We start from the raw sequence: 17,664 nt of genomic DNA, 5'->3' as shown, positions 1-17,664 counted from the left end.
TCTAGGTAGGGCGTTGATGCCCAGTCAGATTGACGGTCAGTAATGGCCTGCAAGTACTTGGCGTATCTGAAACGCGGTCAACGGACACCAAGACAAAGAGGGAGGAACTACATCTGTAATACACTTAGCCAGACTTTGCGATAAATCATTGTGGGCTGTGAGCACAAATTAAAGTTCACAAAACGCGCTATATCATCGTAGATTGGTCGTGACACTAAATGCTTATGCCAACAGCAGTGCTTAACAAGTACAGTAAACTATTAGACCTTACGGAGAAGTCAGAAAATGAGCAAGCTTAAAACGTGCCTTCAACCCCTTATGCACCCTCCGACTTATCAAGCGATTCCTTGCCCACCTTGTGTGCAAGTACATCCGACAAGTCCTTCTTGCCCACGGACCTAGATACAGCCCATGCACTGAACACGTGGCCCTGTGAGAACACATCTTCGATCTCCTCCAAAGAGCGCTGTGCTGTCTCAGGGAAGCAGAAGATGAAGTGGATGCAGGCTGCAAAGTTGAACGTCCCGAACACCAAATACGTCTTCCATTGGATGTTTTGCAACATCGGAGGTACCGCCCATGCCAAAGCGAAGTTGAACAACCAGTTCGTGGCTGTGGAGAGAGAGACGGCCTTGGCACGCACACGCATGGGGAAGATCTCGGCAGGATAGGCCCAAGAGGCAGGACCCATCGAAATAGCGAAGGAACACACGAAAAAGTAGGAACACACAATGATCGCTTTTGTGGCAGCGGGATTGTTAAGTACCACCCATGTAGCTGATGAAGACAGAAGTAAGCATCAGAGAGTTGAGGGGTTCAAACGTTAAACTTACCAGTACCGTCAACAGTTCCCATTTCGCCGAAGCGGGCCTGGAGACCACCGACGAGGTAGAGCCAGAAGCCCATGACGAGACAGCCGTAAATAAACATCGGGCGACGTCCCCATTTGTCGATGTAAATGATTGCAGGGACTAAAATTCAAGCGCATCACAATCATCGCCATCGATCAAAGTAAATCAATCTTACCAGTGAAGGCGACATTCAGGACATATTGCACAGAGTCTGCAATTAGATTCGCGCGACGACCAGTAAGACCAGCACCCTCGAAGACGTAGACGACATAGTACCTGTTTGGGGTGTAAAAACGAATTGAGTGGCCAAAGGCTGAAGAAACTCACATCATAACATTCACACCAGTAAGCTGAGACCACATCTGGAGAGACGTGCCAAGGAAGACACGGCGCAATACACTACGCTTGAAGAGGTCTGACCAGGCCTTGGCACCTTCAGTTCGTTCGAAGTAAACCTGTGACTTAATTTCCTCGAACTCAAGGACGACGAGCTCATCCTGCGGATTGCCTCCACCGTGAAGGTCAGCAAGAATTTCCAAAGCCTCTGCCTCGCTGTTAAGAAGTATGAGATAGGAGTTTGATATATATAAAAGGGACGCATACCGGTTATGATCGACGAGCCAACGGGGGGACTCGGGGAACGCTAGCATACCGAGAGAAAGGACGATAGCGGGGATCATCTGGAGACCCCATGGGATACGGAATGAGGCAGTACCGTTTATGTACGAACAACCGAACTGAACAAAGTACTGAAGCAAGATACCCCAGGTGATAGACCATTGTTGGAAGGAAACCAGGCGACCACGGATTGCGGGTGCAGCAATCTCGGATTGATAGACAGGGACAACGGTGGAAGAGATACCGACGGAGAGACCAGAAATAATACGACCAACGACAAGCATGCCACGGTTCTAGAGCAGCATCTCAACAAAGAAACAATGACATGACAGGATAATACACTCACAATCGACGCGCACTGAATAATAGAACCAATGACCCAGAAAAGACCAGCAAGGATGATCGTCTTTTTGCGTCCAAGCTTATCACCAAGGTAGGTAACAGAAAGAGCGCCAATCAAGGACCCAGCGGGCATAGAAGCGACGATGGCACCCTGTGCATTGGAAGTGGGCTGCACAAAAATCTTGTGAATCACACACAAAAGGCTAACGAGAAATTAAACGCACGTTGTGGAAAGTGTTCGCGTATGCGGGGTTCTGGACAGGGTATATACATCAGCATCGTCGAAATTACATTAGGCGTGGATGATCATGGGCTCACGTTCAACACTGCGGACATGGAAGATATGTCCAAACCGAAGAGGCCTCCACCGATACATGCGAATGTACCGACGATGTACTATCATATGAATATCAGAATCACGTCCAAGTATGAACACTTATAGGAGCTTATGATCACTCACTGGATTCGAGGCGATCCTTGCGCTGTACTGTTGAACGCATTAAACACGATAGCCAAAGGATCAAAACAAAGTGCAACTTACACCTTTGCCCATTTTGACGGGAGGAAGTGGGGACAAATGAAGACGGGGAACAACATCATGATGTCGTCGGGACGTTGCATTTTATTCAGTGTCAGGCACCGACCGCATGGAACTTGTGGGGCTCAATTTGGACAACAAAATTGGAACGTGGGTCATGCGACCGTAATATTAATCGGTACAATGCTGACACCATCAGTGGGCAACTCGGCATCAGGCGCGAACCTAACAACTAGCGCTCGATAGTACGTACCGATTTGGTTAAGTGAACAACGAAACACCAGGTCCATATGGCATGACGGATTCCATGCCTGTTCATAAGTTTGAATCTGGGCCGAATCGAATCCGCATATGCAATATGCAATGAGATGCGGAGAATGCGGGGCAGCTGCCAGGTGTTTGGAACAGCTAGCGAATTTTGATGAATTGATGAAATGAAATTTAGTACCCTAGTGACTCCAGACATATGGAATGTAAGCGAACGCAACAAATTTGGCCTCCATACGGTTGAGACAGGCGACGCGCTGGCCGCATCACGGTGTCACTTCGGAACTCAGGTTTTCAAGTTGTGGTTGAAAAATTATCCCAGTTGGCCGGTGCAAACTTGCTGGTTTCCCATGTAAAATAAGAATTTCATATTCTAAAATTTGGGCATGGGATTGTACAGGATGAGGCCCTGAAGCCTGACTCGGACTGATGATATCGGCTGTCTTGAAGTTCTATGTGTAGATTGTAAGCACGTTGAAAAGGCTTGCTTATAGAACTGCCTGCATGCAGAGTCCGTTAGTGCGTGCCAGCTATCGCGGTCATTGTTACTTCTTCGCCGCATATGCTGGATCATTATGACTCACAGATACCGTCAAACGTTACGAGACCTTCATTTCTTTCTTGCCCTTATCAATTGGGCCTGGAAGCTCTACCAAAGGCGGAGTGAGAGCGGAAAGAGATAGCACAGCCTGAGGAACTTCATATCTCAGGTAATCATTAAGCTAGTGGTTCGTCACCTTGGTTGTTGCAATGGCCCTCCAGCGCCGCACGGCGCATCACGAGGGCAAGGCGGCCAAGGTCACATAGCTTCAAAGAGCGAGTCGGAAATCGGTCATCTCATCCCGATTCCAGCATGGTATATCCTGGATCCAGTTAGTTGCATAATAGTCTGACAGCGCTAGTCAGCAAGTCAAATTTTGCCACGTCTAACCGCCGGCCCGCCGACTGCATATGGTTCAGAAGCCGTGTATACAAAGTGTTTGTAAGAAATCAAAGAACAGAGCAACCTCTTTGTGCAATTCCATTCTCACGTACACTAACGATATAGCCCTATGTAAGGCTTTCTAATAGGATCTCCCAAACATGGTCCAACGCTTTGCATCCTGTCCACAGCCAACGCATTTCGTTTCTCCCACTTTGATGGGAGACCAACGTTTTTGTTCGAACGGAATAGCAAGGGATTTGGCTCCTGCAGACGGGGCGCGCTCGTCCTGCGGCTCCGCACTGTTCAAAAATATAATGTTAGATGCCGTTTAAATCTCCGAGGTTCCCAAGACATAGTTATTTGGATGAGAGACCGCAAAAGACACTCACGCTCTACCGCTTCGCTCCTTGATGTCATCTTCACATGCTTCACGCTCGCACCACGGAATGACAGCTATGCACTTGCTATCCAATGTGGGGACAAAGTCTTCCCATCGTGTAACTTCTTTTAAATGCGCATTGTACTCAGCGAGAGCACGCTGGAACATCTCGTTCTGGATAGTCTCGAGCATCCTCGGGATTGTGGCGGCAAGGTCAGCGAGAGCAACAGGGGTCTTTGCACCGGTATCGCGGCGCACGGACAGTGTCTGCTGCTTGACGAGATCGTTCGGCCCTATCTCCAGACGAAGGGGAACACCCTATTCATGGAACGGACCACATGTCAGAGGCGAGTGATCGAAGCCAATGGTAAAGAACGTGCCTTTTGTTCCCAGTCATTGAATTTATATCCAGGGGTATAACCCTCCCTAAGATCTGCCCTCGCCCGAATACCCCCATCTATCAGAGATTTCGCGAGGTCATCGCAGGCATTGTTGATTTTAGCTCTGTCTTCATCGCTCGTCTTTGCTGTGATACCACACGGGACTACGACAGCCTGAATAGATGCAACTCGCGGAGGAAGAACTAGGCCTTGGTTGTCACCGTGCACCATGGTCATCACACCGATTGTCCGGGTCGACAATCCCCACGAGTTTTGCCATGCAAAGGTCTTGCCTTGGCCAGAAGGATCATTCGGGTCCTCGACTACGATGTTGAACATTTCCGGGCGCGAAAAGTTTTGGCCCAAGCAATGTGAGGTAGCAGCCTGAATGCCACGGCCCGAGGAAGGGACAAAGCCTTCAATCGTGGTGGTATAGAGGGCACCGGCGAACTTCTCCTTCTCGGACTTTATGCCAGGAATGACAGGGACAGCCAGGAGTTCCTCATACACGCGGCGGTACAAGTCGAGGATCTCCCGGACTTCCTTATCAGCCTCAGCTTTGGTAAGGTGAGCAGTATGGCCCTCTTGCCACAGGAACTCGCGAGTACGGAGGAACGGTTCTGAATAAGATAATAAACGTTCGATCAAGGACAGTGTTCGAGTACAAGGACTAACGCGGATGTTTGAACTCCCATCGGACGACGTTGTTCCATTGGTTCAGTTTCAGTGGCAAATCTCGATGACTCTTGATCCACTTGGCATAGTCTGCGAGCAATGAGTGAGTTGACTTCTCTATGACAATATAAATTGCCCTACAAGGATACATAACAGTCTCAGATGTCGGGCGAATGGCTACCGGCTCCTCAAGGTCAGAGCTCCCACTGTCACGTTATCAATATTGGAGTCCATTCGTTTCTTAATGCACTTACGCTCTCGTAACCCATGCGACTTCCGGAGAGAAACCCTCGATGTGATCCTTCTCGCGTTCGAGCACCTTTTGTGAGACAAGCATAGGGAAGTATACATTCTGAACGCCCATTGCCTTGATTTTCTTGTTGAACCATTCTATAACACGCCTTAGTATTGAGGACCAGTCGAGAACTAGATTTCATACCTTGGATCTCTTCCCAGATACTGTACGACCACGGCCTCAAGATATAGCACCCACTAACACTGTAGTACTCGAGCATTTCTGCTTTTATTAAGACCTAAATCACACAAGTAAGTCCTAGATCTGGGCAATCGAATAAGGGAACCTACACTCTGATACCACGCAGAGAAATCAACTTCCTTCTTGACACCGATGGCTATCTGAACGGCGCCATCGATTTTCGCGACCTCTTTCTCTTTTGCAACAGGTTTTGAAGGGGCCGCGGCAGCGTCAGACTTGAGAGAAGTGAAGTCTATTTCTTGGACTTTCAAGTCCTCAGTCTCAAGCTTTCGGAGGTAAGACAGGATATCCTGTCCAGAAAGGAAGACGGTTGCGCTCGAGGATAGTGCGTGTAACGCGAATGTTGATGAGGAGGACGTGATCGATGCGTCGATCACAGTGACAACTTTTGGGAACGTCTCACTAGTCAATGAAAGTAGCGACACTGATCATCCATGTAAATCAGATTAGTTACACCGCGTCATAAGAAATAACGCACAAGAGTTCTTATCGAGCGCGAAAAATTCAGCAAGTAAATCCTCTGATGCCAACCTCAGCTCCTTCAGGTTAAGCTTCTTACCGAGCGCCGATGAGCTCGTCTCGGTCTCTTCACGGGCAATGACGACAACAGGGACTGGAATCGCAGTTTTTGCAGTCTTTGGCTTGTAGACGAGCGTTTTGATCAGCTCGAATGATTTGGGCGCAGATGAGGTCGCAAGTAGGGTTTCTCGCCAAGACGCTGGGGAATTTGTTTCAGCATGCGTGATGCTGGCGGATGGGGCGATTGATAGCCCAGCAAGGGACTGAGTTACAGATTCTAGAGAACTCATGGTTGTAGATGTGGTATATCGAGAAATGGTGGTTAAAGGCCTTTTGACCAAAGCCCGGTTTCGGTATGACTCGATAAGATTGAACCCATACGTTATCCGAGTCAGATGCAAGTCACCCCGGACAACTTTTATTCTACAGGAAAGTCCATGAATTCGCTGCACAGCGTGCAAGAGAGCTCGCATGCGACAAGCAAAAAAAAATTACGGAGGATGGGAAGTAAGAAATACGCCTTAATCGCCTCTTCAACAGTGAACACTCTCAAGCGACTACGTAACTTATTAGCCTACGCGTCGGTACTACAAACTTCAAAGTCTTCGACAACTCAGAAACTGAACAAGCGCTAATGGTAGTCGAATTAGGACCCAATCCTCAGTATATGTCAGCTCATAGGATGACTTCATAAAGGTACTTGTTCAAAATAAAAAGTTACGCTACTGCGTTTAATGACTCGTCAGATTCCTCACGGAGCCCACTTAGAACGGGTACCCAGTTGTGCCAGAAGGGAAGATCATAGGTCCCACAACTTCGTCACGTTTATCCTTCCCGCACAAGAGCTCAATCAACGTGAATACGAAAGGAAACGCGGTTCCTATTCAGCAACCGTAAAGAGACAGCGAACACAAGCAGAGTGCAACTCACCTGGTCCGCGGCTAGAGATCCGAGTCCGAGTCGAGGTCAGCAGGGCTCCCGGCAAACAAATCACGATATTGACTCACCTTGTGACAAGTGTTGCCTTGCCTGGAACGGCAGACACAACCACATTTTGTTCCTTATATTCAAAATCTAGCGCAACAGAGAAGATATACCGATATTTCTCGTCAATTTCGTTACGACTCACGTTCTGGAAACTCGCTCTGGACAGATGGGTGCGACGTGATCGGTTGACCAGGAAGTTTTGCTGTAATTGCGACCTTGGAACCTTGCAAAACGCACATACGCTTCACAAATCACGAATATGATCAAATGAGATCATACCTGCGCATATCATGCCAATAGTCCGCTTTTCTGGGTGGTTGTAGTAAGAGCGAACAAGGTTTTGCACCTCTGTCGATTCTGCCATCGTGACGGCACCCCCCATGCCACCGGGGATGATGAGGGCATCATACTTCTCCTGAAGAAGTAAGATATCACAAGCTTGAGCTTGGACACGCTTAAAAACAGATGAAAAATGCCCACCGGACCGGCACTGAGGGGATCGAGGGTGATATCAGGAAGGATCTTCACTTGCCTCGAGCAAACTGCAAGCGGAGGACTTGTATCAGAAGATCCGTATGGTGAGAGACCCCTGGGGATAAATGCAGATGTGCATTCTATTCCTGCACGGATGAGTGTATCGTATGCAATAGTACTACATGTCCGACAGTGTGCACCCGAGCGATCATTAGCGCTGGTTTGATTTAGGGGATGATGTACATCATGTAACTTACAACTCCATTTCTTCTGTTCCATCTGCAATGAGGATCAAAGCCTTGACCATGGTCAGTTCAACTTCTCGGGAGTGGATGGTTATTAGTTACTGAGTCCCAATAAAAATCGGTCGGACGCCCTCGCACGGACTCAGATGTATTGACGGATTTGTAAGCTTATACTTGTGCAAGCAAACATCGAACCACACCATTGACTCAGATTTGACTACAGTGCATGCTCAATTGCTACAAGAAATCCTTCGTACTGCATGCAGTTCAGCATGTTCAGCTCAAAGCGTAGCCTGCCATTCCTGCCGTCGTCATCCGTGCCTGCTATTCCTGCCGTTGTTGCCATATAGAGGTTTGTCAGCATGAATCGAGCTCGCCGTCTTTTTCGTCGTGTTATCCTCTTATTCTTCGTCGGCGTGGAAAGTTTTTGCCTGTCCGGATTCCAGAAGACCTATACCACAAGACAGCGGAAGCATTAGCAACCAGGCGGGGTCTCATCCAGGGCTATGAACCCGCGAATAATCTAGCTGACAGACCAAGAAAATGAATCTAACGTCGAGGACCTGCAGAATACTGAGGAAAACTACGTGGTGTGTTGTATGCTGTACGCGCAGCGTACATAGTCACAGTGCCCTTTTGCGATGACGGGTCGAAATTAAACCATCCCAACAATCTTGAAGCTCTGCACTTGGTGGACCAGCTGTAGCCAGATTTGTGCCTGCACAGTTTCGGAATACGTATAAAGCGCTGCCCAAGAGTCCGCTTCCTATGCATGACTATGGGTACACTTTTTTGAAAGAGCATTCGAAGGTTTACAGTCCGCCCAACGCCTTGATCCGTGGGCTCGCTCAAGGCTGGTATTACAAGCAACGACACGGACATGAGCGGAAACGTGTTTGAACAAACAAGCATGCAGTTGTCGATTGCATAGAAAAAGGCAGCCCATGCATCAATGATATCATAAAAAAGGTGACTTGTCCTGCGATCCAAGTGAAACATAGCTAACCAATCATTAGAGGTGTTGGCCGCGCCGAGTTCTGGACCTAAGGATTCCTTCCATGTGCAGGATAGGTTGGGTGATCAGACAGACAATATATCACCCAACGTGTAACAATTTATAGTCTGACGAGCCTCAAATTTGTCGAGTCAGTTTCTCTTCTTTTCTCTGCGAGTCCTCGGCTGTTCACACCTACTTGATGTTCGTATTCACCCATTGGAGCTCTGCAATTGCGCGCACCCTACAATTCCACATCGCAGCCATGATGGACTATATCACCGCACGATCCATCGTGTGCTTGTACCCGCGGTGAACAATTGTGAACATGGGCTTCATTAATTCACGACTGTATCTTGAAGCGCAGACAAATCTTCCTACAGCGGATGTGCTGATGGAATATGTAAGACAATCAGCGTGGAACTGTTCCGTCTGGGTTACTATGACTGAAGAAGATAACGAAGGCGATAAGAAGAGCACCCATTGTCCTCGAGTTGAGTTAAATAAGTACTAACTTGACTTATAACTAATATAATAATATCATTGAAAGTGTGCCCTTATGGTGACCGGGTCGCAATCGCCGCTAGATTGTTGATGCATGGGAAATATAAGTACACGTGAGCGACGCGGCACGACAATGTGTCGGAGTTGAAGTCGACAGGAATACGAACCATATATATGGTTGACTAGACTCGTAGTATACTTTCCTCAGTCCGTTACATGAGCTGAGGGTAAGCCGTTTTCTCTTATCTCGCCATATTACCTAGACATTAACATCTACATTTAGAGACCGATTGTGACATTGTCTGGATTGGGTTCAAAATAGACGGTCACGTCAGATATCACAATTCATACGTGATATCACTCAGCGTTAGGGGCCGTTAGCTACCCACAATGCATCAACTATGTCCATGAAGGCCTGACGTCCCAAAGTGGCTGCACACCGACAGGGATGTGACTAAAGATGCCATTATGCATATGGTGCGGTTTACAAAATGACAGAGGTGGGTAAAACAAGTTAAACAATTATATACTTACTGGACATCACAAGTCGATCATACAGCTTATCGAGTACAGTGGGATGAACATGCTGTTTCTGCGAGTACTGACTTAGGTGAACGCTCCAGTATCCAGTCGTTAAAGTCGCGCTACATTTCCGTCCAACCCTCGTGACGGACGACAAAATTTGCAGGTCAATCGCATAGTTCTGCCTATTGTTAGAACAGGATCTTGCGCCATTGATCAGGAATGTGATATCACAGATATCGCTCGAGTGAGGATAGTTGGTGGCTCAGCCGTGCCTGTCCTGAGTGCTTTTATAGGGGGATTCTTCTTCCTTTACACTCATTCCTTTCTCTCACCGAGATGACGACCTCTGTGAGCGCTACCACAGAGCAGCAAACCCCGACGACGGCCGGCTTTAGTCGTGTCTCTTCACTATCTTCTATTGGCAAAAGAAGTTCTTCGTTGCCCACCGACGACCTAGTGGAGGAGGTGGAGGAACAGTTCTCGTGGACAAACACCGTGTTTCGTCGAAAGAAGATTGCTCACCACGATCCTGATACAATCGCGACCAAACGCTCTGTTTATGATGATCCTGACCTTGCACCATACTATTGGCCCAAGAAGGACTACGAGAATATCCACAGATTCGATCCAACCGCTCGTTGGACATACAGGGAGGAAAGGGTAAGTTTTTATACTTATCGTGATTCGACTCGTGTTAAACGTGGGGAAGGCCCTAGTCCGCAAGTTGGATTGGAAGATTATGGTCACGGCAGCTATAGGATTTTCTGCCTTAAACTTGGACAGGAGCAACATCAGCCAGGCAAACTCGGACTCTTTTTTGCAGGATCTTGGGTTGACTACAGATGGTAAGCGTGTTTGATTACCATCTGAATAATATCCTGACTTGATCATCCAGACTTCAATCTCGGAAATACCGTGTTCAAGCTGGCATTTTTATGCGCAGAACTACCGTCACAGCTTGTCTCGAAGCGAGTACGTGCATTTACTGTAAATGGTTCCGTGTGACTTATGGTCGTATCGAAGATTGGCCCGGATCGCTGGATACCAATGCAAATCTGCCTCTGGAGTATGTAATATACCAACTGTATCAAAACCGTTCTCATCGATAGCTCACAGGTGTCGTGTCTCTGTCACAATTCTGGCTGACCGGTAGAACTTCGTTCCTGGTCTGCCGAGCACTTCTTGGGTAATATCATGTAATTACTGTCCCAAAGCTTCGTTTTACTGACTAGTCAATTCAGCGCTTTGCAAGGCGGGTGAGTCCAGCTCCTGCGCGCGCTCGAGTACACTTTGTTTATATTCCCCAGGTTTATCCCTGACCTGATATTATATCTATCTTGTATGTCAGTTACCTTGCACCTCATCTTACATTGCCGACTTTTCGGACAGATTTTTACACGAAGACGGAACTACCCATGCGCCTCGCACTGTTCTGGATGTCTTCGAACCTCTGTGGCATCGCTGCTAGTTTTATAGCATATGGCACGCTTCACATGGATGGTGTGGCTGGCGCTGCTGGATGGCGGTTAGTAGAAGTTCGATGTTCATTTCGCAAAACAAACCTGACTTGATCCAAGGTGGCTGTTCATGATTGAGTGTGTCCATTTCTTTCCAATGATATAAGATGTGCGAACTTGACCCTCCCACAGGGGACTCCTCACTCTCCTCATAGGATTTTTCTCTTTTTTCCGCATGCCTCCGTCGCCAACGCAGACCAAAACATGGTTCCGGCCAAACGGTTGGTTCACGGAAAGAGAAGAAATCATTATGGTCAACCGAGTACTTCGGGATGATCCTACTAAGGTAAATAATTATGTCCCAGTCTCGTTAGACGCTGTGACTAACTCACTCCCTCAGGGTGATATGCACAACCGTGAGGGCCTTTCAATTCGTCGTCTGTGGACAGCAGTATGTGATTATGACCTTTGGCCGATTTACATCCTGTACGCCATTCCCCTAATCTTTGGAAGAGTTAGGCACTCATGAAATGTAGCGGTCTTTTGTTTGGCATCCCGAACGGTCCCCCCTCAACATATCTCACTTTACTACTTAGGGACATCGGGTAGGTATCATGATTATCCCTTCGTTTTGACACACTCAAGGCCAGGAACCCAGATTCAATACATTTGATACCAACCTCCTTACGATACCCTCTCAAGTTCTCGGAATGGTCACCATGTTTTTGATTACGCTTGTCTCAGAGTCCGTCAACGAGCGTTCTATTGTGGCGATGATGGAGGACCTCTGGACGTTACCTTTCCTCATTGCACTCTATGCAATGTCTAGCAGCCCTAATCCTTGGGTATTTTTTGTGAGCAACGCGTTTAGATTGGCGCATACGCGGTTTACTCAACTGTTCAGGTTGTGGTAACTGGCCTGTTGTCATATCCGTGAGTTCGAACTTGTCAGCATTAGTATTCTTGAAGACCGTTCTTGACGTCCTCGTGTTATCAGATATACCCATCCAATCCAGGTAACTGCTTAAAACGATCCTCGAGTGAAATACTTATCTCTTGTCTCAGGTGGGGTGGTGCTCTCGTAACGCTGGGGCAGTGGCAAGTCGAACAGTCAACGCGTCGTTATACAACATGTGTGGAATTCCCCATTTTCACACTGGAAACATACTCACTTTCCGCCAGGTTCGTGCAAGCCAGTGGAATCATATCTGCACAGATCTACGTCACCAGCGATGCTCCCAGATGTGTGTTACTCCTCATCTCCTTTCCTAGGCAACATAATCATAACACTCACCCCCTTGCGTAGATCGACGCGGCAACAGGACCCTTATCATTATCTGCTGCATCAACGTCTGTTTTGTGTACCCAGGTACAAAGGCATATTACATGTGGCGGAACCGACAACGAGCTAAGATTTGGGATGCGATGACGATGCAGGTGAGTTCATTGTGGACTTTATAAAGAGTTAGGGCTCTGACGCTAAAGACTTTTTAAATGATAGGAACGTGCACACTATCTGAGCACGACCAAGGATGTTGGGAACAGAAGACTTGATTTCCGTTTTGCGCATTAATGTCATGTTCAATTATGTAACTTTAATCAATTCTGCATTCGACTTGCAAGTCATGCATCGAGAACACGAGATAGGAGGAGCGCGACAGCACTTGAGCTCAAGAGTGTCTGCCAGAAAAAAGTTGTATTGAACAAGCCCAGATCCTCAGCTGAAAAGTTCGGGTTCACCGAAGTTAAAAAAATAGATCGCTAAAGAACTTTTGGAATGAGACACGCTGCAGGTGTGTCGAGATGAAGATGGGATAGATGGAAATTTGTCCTGTGTTGCCTATCGCTATCTCTAGGGACGGGCACAAGCGACTCGAGACGAGTGCGACAGTAAAAAACTCCAAGTACATGATGTACTAAGATGAGATGAGGTCGATGAAGCTTAAGAAGAGTTGAGCAAAACTTTGTGATCTACTTGAGCTGAGGCCTAGAGCCGGAATGCTGTGCCATGATGTAGGCCCGAGCGGTCCGCTCAGGAGCCGAGCAGCGGCATCAGGCTCGTTTCAAATCGGCAAAGCTTACAACACTGAAGACTCATCAGACATGCACGATGGAACATGCTGAAACCATGTGCCCGACCAGTCCTCATCGAATCTGGCGCCTGGATACCTTCAGCCCTCGACTTATAACAAATTGGTGGTGGCGCTTTCGCTGGTTTTCTTTTCTCGAATCGATTCATGGTCAAGTTTTCAGTGATGTGGTCAGGATCATCTATTGTAAGTCGTGTCTGAATCTAGTTCAGCATCAAGTCAAGTCTTCACACCCCCAACCAGGGTGCTGTTGACTCCAGCTATGTCAATGAAGCTTCAACAGACACATACAATATCGTCATCTTTGGAGAAACAGGAGCTGGCAAAAGCTCCCTGGTCAATTTAATCGTTGGGCCAGAAACAGCACCGGCATCCTGCGACGCTGAAGGATGTACAGCTGAAACTCAGGAGTACCTATACGATCTTGTGATTCACGGCAAGACCTTGAAGGTAAATATCTTTGATACAGCTGGTGAGTGCAGGGCGCCACTCTTCGTAGGCATTGCTGAACTAAATTGCAGGTCTTGGTGAGGGCTCTGAGGGCAAAGTCCCTGACAAGAAAGCTCGGAAACTTTTGAAGGACCTCCTTCAAAGGCTTATGGAGCAGGACGGAATCCATCTCCTCATGTACTGTGTTGATGGCAAGAAACAAGGCAGGGAAGCGATCAAGGCACTCTGCCGCAACTACAAACTATGTACATTCGAAGTCAAGAAAAGAGTTCCAATTGTCCTCGTTGTCGCACGTTTGGAAACCATAGAACCAGAAATGGAAGAATGGTGGAAGAACAACGAGCAGTTCATCTCAGAGCACGACATGACTTTTGCTGGCCACGCATGTATCACCACGCTGACCAATGATGCGATGCTCCAGGGGCGCCACGACCAGTCATACTTCAACGTCTGCAAACTTATTGCGGAATGTCGTACAAGGTGTGGTGTTTCCATATGCTCATTTTGCTGTATTTTTATTTGTTAAGTAGGAGCGGACCCAGGAGAAACGAGCGCAAAGGGAGTGGGCCTAAGAGGGATGTGCCCGAAAGGAAGTTGCTCAAAAAAATAAAAAGCACCGCGCTCCAAAGAATCGATCCCGAAAGGAACAAGCCTAAGAACATTGTACTATTTGGGGAGACGGGGGCAGATAAAAGTTCACTCGTCAAACTTATGGCGGGGAAGGAGGTGTCAGTCGCATCTCCTGACCCGCAACGTTGTACGATGCACTGGAAAGACTACATCATCGACTTTGGAGACAAGACTTACAAGGTGTTCGATACCATTGGACTTGAGGAACCACAGCTAGGGATCAGAGAGTACCTCGAGTCTGTAGACGGCGCCTATAGACTCATCAAGGAATTGGACCGACAAGGCGGCATTGATCTGCTTTTGTTCTGCATTCGCCCCTGCCGAATAAATGCTACGCTTTACAGCAATTATAAGCTGTTCCATGATTACCTCTGCGAGGGGAACGTTCCTATCGTTCTTGTGATCGCGCACCTCGAAAGAGAGATGGAGGGCTGGTGGGAGAGAGTACAGAGTAAGTTCGAACGTTATGGAGTCCAGGGTCGCTGATCACGCGTGCATCTTCGCCACTGATGGATCGGATGGCCCATACGAAACCTGTGATGATGAAGTTACGATCCGCCATCTTGTGGAGAAGTTTACTGCCAACGAGCAGAAACCAGCATGGATAGGAGGGGACAATCTGTTTGTGTCGTTGATGCGTAAACTGAAGGGGCTGCCTGGTGGGAATCTGCGTGTGAAGGGGGTGAGCATCATGTCTCGCCTCATGAACCGTTGTGATACGTCTCGACAAGTCGCAAGAAAGTTGGCTTATATGATCAAGCAAGACGCGTCTACTAGTTGAGCCCTTTTCAATAGTCATTGCAGTAGGCACTGTTCATGTCGATGCTTGACACTTACAGACTCGGGAACCGATATGTCCTTATGCCAGTACACGATGTGAAACTTTGAAGATCCGAGGCCGCCTGGTTGAATGCTCTGATATTCATATTATCAGAAGAGAATACAGGCACACACATCTCAATTTATCTACTCCGACAACCTCATCGGAGACACAGGAATGGAACATCTTATACATACACATGTGTGCAACATGCTGAATTCATGCCTCGGGTTCGATATTTCAAGCTTAAAATTAGATCCGGTAGCGGCTGACAACAGCTTGTGGAAGGAATGAAGACACCGATACTACAAATATGCATGGAACGTGCTGAATCCATTCATGTGTATCGTTAAATCTGGCGTCTGGGCAAGCCTGGACCCAACCACGTTGTTCTAACACGAAGAAAAGTAGGCTGGCGACCCTAATTAACACACAAGTCAAGAGGTGACTTCGCTGTTTTGTCTCTTGCATCTAGTTGTCTTCAAGTTGGCAATGATGTGGTCATCTACTGTAAGTTGTGTCTACCTCTTCCTCAGTATTAAGTTACTAACTTGAAGCCTCGATACGCCACATCAGGGCGCTGCCGACTCCAACTATGCTGAAGAAGCTTCATATTGCACAGACACTTGCAGTGTTGTAATTTTTGGAGAAGCAGGAGCTGGAAAAAGTTCTTTAGTTAATTTGATAACTAAGAGCAACAGGGCGCCGACATCCTGCGACACTATGGGATGTACAGCCGAAACCACAATGTACGAGCACGAGGTTCTGGTTAAGAACCAAACCTTGAAGGTAAAGCTTTTCGATACACCCGGTCAGTGCGGACCACGCTCTTTGTGAGCGTCATTTAATTAGATTGCAGGTCTGAATGAGGGCTCCGAAGGCAGAGTCCCCGATGACGAAGCTCGGAAAGTTTTGAAGCATCTCCTTCGAAAACTCAAGGAGCAAGAGGACATTCATCTCCTCATGTACTGTGTGCATTATACGAAAGCGGTCAAGGCGCTCTGCCGCAACTACAAATTATGCTCCTCCGAAGTATCGACAAGATGCCCAATCGTCCTTGTCATTACAGGGTTGGAAGACAAAAAACCAGAGATGGAGGAATGGTGGAGAAATAACGAGCAATCCATCTCACAGCTCAACATGACCTTTGCTGGCCACGCATGTGTTACTGCACTGGACATCGACGAATATGCAACAGAGAGGCTCAAGCTACGCCACGAACAATCACACTATGCCATCTGTAAACTTATTGAAGAGTGTCGTGCAAGGTACGGTGTTTGATGCTCTGTGCTGGTTTTGCTAATCATGTTACGTAGGAACAAGGCAAAAAATATCGTAATTTTCGGGGAGACGGGGGCAGGCAAAAGTTCGCTCGTCAACCTCATGGCGGGAAAGGAGGTGGCAATCACATCTCCTGACACACAACGCTGTACGATGCACTGGCAAGAGTATACCATCGACTTTCATGGCGAGCCTTATAAGGTGTTCGATACCGTTGGACTCGAGGAAACGCAGCTAGGGATCAAAGAGTACCTCGAGTCGGTCGACAACGCCTATAAACTAATTAAGAAATTGGACGCAGAAGGCGGCGTTGATCTTCTTTTGTTCTGCATTCGTGCCGGCAGACTCAACACTACAATACAGAGCAATTACCGGTTATTTCATGAATTCCTTTGCGAGAAGAAGGTTCCCATTGTCCTTGTGATCACGCACCTTGAAAGAGAGGCGAGGATGGAGGACTGGTGGGATAGACAGCAAAGTACCTTCGAAAAAACATATGGGATCCGGGTCGCTGATCACGCATGCATCACTGCCGCTAACAGATTGGATGGTCGACACAAAGACCGTTATGAAGAATCACGCGTCACGGTCCGCACCCTTGTGGAGAAGTTTACTGTTGATGACCAGAAGTCATTATGGGCGGGAGGGAACAGCCGGTTCGTGTCATTCATGCGTAAGCTGAAGGGGTTTCTTCCAGAGCCTTTGGATGTGAAGAAGAAGGATATCGTCTCTCGTCTCATGCAGCGTTGCAATTTATCTCCAGATGTCGCAAAACAGTTGGCTCAAATGATTAAGCAAGTCTAGTAGAAGTAGTTATTCTCCTCTCGATACCTATACTCAGATTTGCTTGTAGATTTTGTGCTCGTTGATATGTTACACTAGGACTTCCTATTTACTGATGCCATATTTGTATAATAACGGTTTGAATTATGTACCATGTACACTTATATTGCATGTGGACTTCAATTCGCCACAAGAACTTTCGAAAGGTCGGTTGAGGTAAGGCCCTCCTCCCCACAATGATTGATTGAAATAGTAATTTCGAAGGTCGGGTGTGTCGAGGTTGAATTCAAGCACTCAAAACCACGTATTACGTCCATATTGAGATGTGTGCAGTGAACAGTCCAACCAAACATAGAAGGTTAAGTGATCTACTCCACCTATAGCGTTTGGCTCAGAAAATAAAGTGGGTTGTGTGCATGTAGGCTAGAGAACAA

General features: G+C 47.5%; 7 protein-coding genes across 7 annotated transcripts; 3 read left to right on the top strand and 4 right to left on the bottom strand.

Annotated features, from left to right (window-relative positions):
* Positions 1-168: 168 nt before the first annotated feature.
* F5147DRAFT_704472 (general substrate transporter) lies at positions 169-2,406 on the bottom strand. Its single transcript, XM_041437895.1, has 10 exons — positions 2,353-2,406; positions 2,272-2,298; positions 2,130-2,207; positions 2,036-2,065; positions 1,816-1,980; positions 1,455-1,762; positions 1,179-1,403; positions 1,027-1,127; positions 834-971; positions 169-777 (listed from the first exon to the last, which is right to left on the bottom strand). Exons 1-10 carry the CDS (start codon positions 2,362-2,364, stop codon positions 317-319), a joined length of 1,545 nt encoding a protein of 514 aa, XP_041290912.1. The 5' UTR covers positions 2,365-2,406; the 3' UTR covers positions 169-316.
* A 1,208-nt stretch (positions 2,407-3,614) lies between these two features.
* Positions 3,615-6,757, bottom strand: F5147DRAFT_704468 (uncharacterized protein). Its single transcript, XM_041437894.1, has 10 exons — positions 6,737-6,757; positions 5,950-6,686; positions 5,561-5,895; positions 5,415-5,508; positions 5,230-5,365; positions 5,117-5,181; positions 4,976-5,065; positions 4,301-4,920; positions 3,931-4,238; positions 3,615-3,840 (listed from the first exon to the last, which is right to left on the bottom strand). Exons 2-10 carry the CDS (start codon positions 6,461-6,463, stop codon positions 3,681-3,683), a joined length of 2,322 nt encoding a protein of 773 aa, XP_041290911.1. The 5' UTR covers positions 6,464-6,686; positions 6,737-6,757; the 3' UTR covers positions 3,615-3,680.
* Positions 6,755-7,758, bottom strand: F5147DRAFT_580041 (class I glutamine amidotransferase-like protein; the record flags this gene model as incomplete). The annotated part of the gene is made up of 7 exons (XM_041431522.1): positions 6,755-6,870; positions 6,921-6,931; positions 6,998-7,064; positions 7,120-7,200; positions 7,257-7,392; positions 7,458-7,629; positions 7,709-7,758. The coding sequence occupies 7 exons, from the start codon at positions 7,756-7,758 to the stop codon at positions 6,755-6,757; spliced, it is 633 nt and encodes a 210-aa protein (XP_041290910.1).
* Positions 7,759-8,153: 395 nt separating this feature from the next.
* Positions 8,154-8,890, bottom strand: F5147DRAFT_267732 (uncharacterized protein). The gene is made up of 2 exons (XM_041428945.1): positions 8,886-8,890; positions 8,154-8,818 (listed from the first exon to the last, which is right to left on the bottom strand). Exon 2 carries the CDS (start codon positions 8,693-8,695, stop codon positions 8,246-8,248), a length of 450 nt encoding a protein of 149 aa, XP_041290909.1. The 5' UTR covers positions 8,696-8,818; positions 8,886-8,890; the 3' UTR covers positions 8,154-8,245.
* Positions 8,891-9,759: 869 nt separating this feature from the next.
* Positions 9,760-12,811, top strand: F5147DRAFT_704436 (allantoate permease). The gene is given in 19 exon segments (XM_041437893.1): positions 9,760-9,815; positions 9,836-9,856; positions 9,873-9,914; positions 10,056-10,379; positions 10,429-10,564; positions 10,615-10,691; positions 10,743-10,785; positions 11,109-11,244; positions 11,297-11,314; positions 11,369-11,522; positions 11,577-11,662; positions 11,713-11,781; positions 11,835-12,030; positions 12,081-12,109; positions 12,174-12,192; positions 12,242-12,309; positions 12,359-12,420; positions 12,483-12,613; positions 12,678-12,811. 16 exon segments carry the CDS (start codon positions 10,056-10,058, stop codon positions 12,747-12,749), a joined length of 1,620 nt encoding a protein of 539 aa, XP_041290908.1. The 5' UTR covers positions 9,760-9,815; positions 9,836-9,856; positions 9,873-9,914; the 3' UTR covers positions 12,750-12,811.
* A 446-nt stretch (positions 12,812-13,257) lies between these two features.
* On the top strand, positions 13,258-15,251 carry F5147DRAFT_704432 (P-loop containing nucleoside triphosphate hydrolase protein). Its single transcript, XM_041437892.1, has 5 exons — positions 13,258-13,452; positions 13,510-13,738; positions 13,788-14,196; positions 14,247-14,801; positions 14,824-15,251. The coding sequence occupies exons 1-5, from the start codon at positions 13,414-13,416 to the stop codon at positions 15,125-15,127; spliced, it is 1,536 nt and encodes a 511-aa protein (XP_041290907.1). The 5' UTR covers positions 13,258-13,413; the 3' UTR covers positions 15,128-15,251.
* F5147DRAFT_704430 (P-loop containing nucleoside triphosphate hydrolase protein) lies at positions 15,252-17,399 on the top strand. The gene is made up of 4 exons (XM_041437891.1): positions 15,252-15,676; positions 15,743-15,977; positions 16,026-16,434; positions 16,483-17,399. Exons 1-4 carry the CDS (start codon positions 15,659-15,661, stop codon positions 17,249-17,251), a joined length of 1,431 nt encoding a protein of 476 aa, XP_041290906.1. The 5' UTR covers positions 15,252-15,658; the 3' UTR covers positions 17,252-17,399.
* The last annotated feature ends 265 nt before the right edge of the window (positions 17,400-17,664 follow it).

This window comes from Suillus discolor (assembly GCF_016758755.1).
Source record: "Suillus discolor strain FC423 chromosome Unknown F5147scaffold_41, whole genome shotgun sequence".
NCBI classification, from domain to species: domain Eukaryota; kingdom Fungi; phylum Basidiomycota; class Agaricomycetes; order Boletales; family Suillaceae; genus Suillus; species Suillus discolor.
Note: the sequence above shows the minus strand (reverse complement) of the source record. Positions and strands in the feature narration are given on the sequence as shown.

Excerpts from the sequence above, each read along its gene's own strand:
- F5147DRAFT_704468 (XM_041437894.1), bottom strand. The coding sequence starts at position 6,463 with ATGCGAGCTCTCTTGCACGCTGTGCAGCGAATTCATGGACTTTCCTGT. Across the intron at positions 5,896-5,949 it reads CGCGCTCGATAAGAACTCTT|TGTCGCTACTTTCATTGACT; the intron begins GTGCGTTATTTC and ends ATGGATGATCAG. Across the intron at positions 4,921-4,975 it reads ATGGGAGTTCAAACATCCGC|AACCGTTCCTCCGTACTCGC; the intron begins GTTAGTCCTTGT and ends TATCTTATTCAG.
- F5147DRAFT_704472 (XM_041437895.1), bottom strand. Across the intron at positions 1,981-2,035 it reads ACGCGAACACTTTCCACAAC|CCCACTTCCAATGCACAGGG; the intron begins GTGCGTTTAATT and ends ATTTTTGTGCAG. Across the intron at positions 1,128-1,178 it reads ACTGGTGTGAATGTTATGAT|GTACTATGTCGTCTACGTCT; the intron begins GTGAGTTTCTTC and ends CACCCCAAACAG.
- F5147DRAFT_267732 (XM_041428945.1), bottom strand. The coding sequence starts at position 8,695 with ATGTTTCACTTGGATCGCAGGACAAGTCACCTTTTTTATGATATCATT.
- F5147DRAFT_704432 (XM_041437892.1), top strand. The coding sequence starts at position 13,414 with ATGGTCAAGTTTTCAGTGATGTGGTCAGGATCATCTATT. Across the intron at positions 13,453-13,509 it reads TGTGGTCAGGATCATCTATT|GGTGCTGTTGACTCCAGCTA; the intron begins GTAAGTCGTGTC and ends ACCCCCAACCAG. Across the intron at positions 14,197-14,246 it reads ATTGCGGAATGTCGTACAAG|GAGCGGACCCAGGAGAAACG; the intron begins GTGTGGTGTTTC and ends TTTGTTAAGTAG.
- F5147DRAFT_704430 (XM_041437891.1), top strand. Across the intron at positions 15,978-16,025 it reads AAAGCTTTTCGATACACCCG|GTCTGAATGAGGGCTCCGAA; the intron begins GTCAGTGCGGAC and ends ATTAGATTGCAG. Across the intron at positions 16,435-16,482 it reads ATTGAAGAGTGTCGTGCAAG|GAACAAGGCAAAAAATATCG; the intron begins GTACGGTGTTTG and ends CATGTTACGTAG.
- F5147DRAFT_704436 (XM_041437893.1), top strand. The coding sequence starts at position 10,056 with ATGACGACCTCTGTGAGCGCTACCACAGAGCAGCAAACCCCGACGACG. Across the intron at positions 11,782-11,834 it reads TTACTACTTAGGGACATCGG|ATTCAATACATTTGATACCA; the intron begins GTAGGTATCATG and ends CCAGGAACCCAG. Across the intron at positions 12,614-12,677 it reads GGGATGCGATGACGATGCAG|GAACGTGCACACTATCTGAG; the intron begins GTGAGTTCATTG and ends TTTAAATGATAG.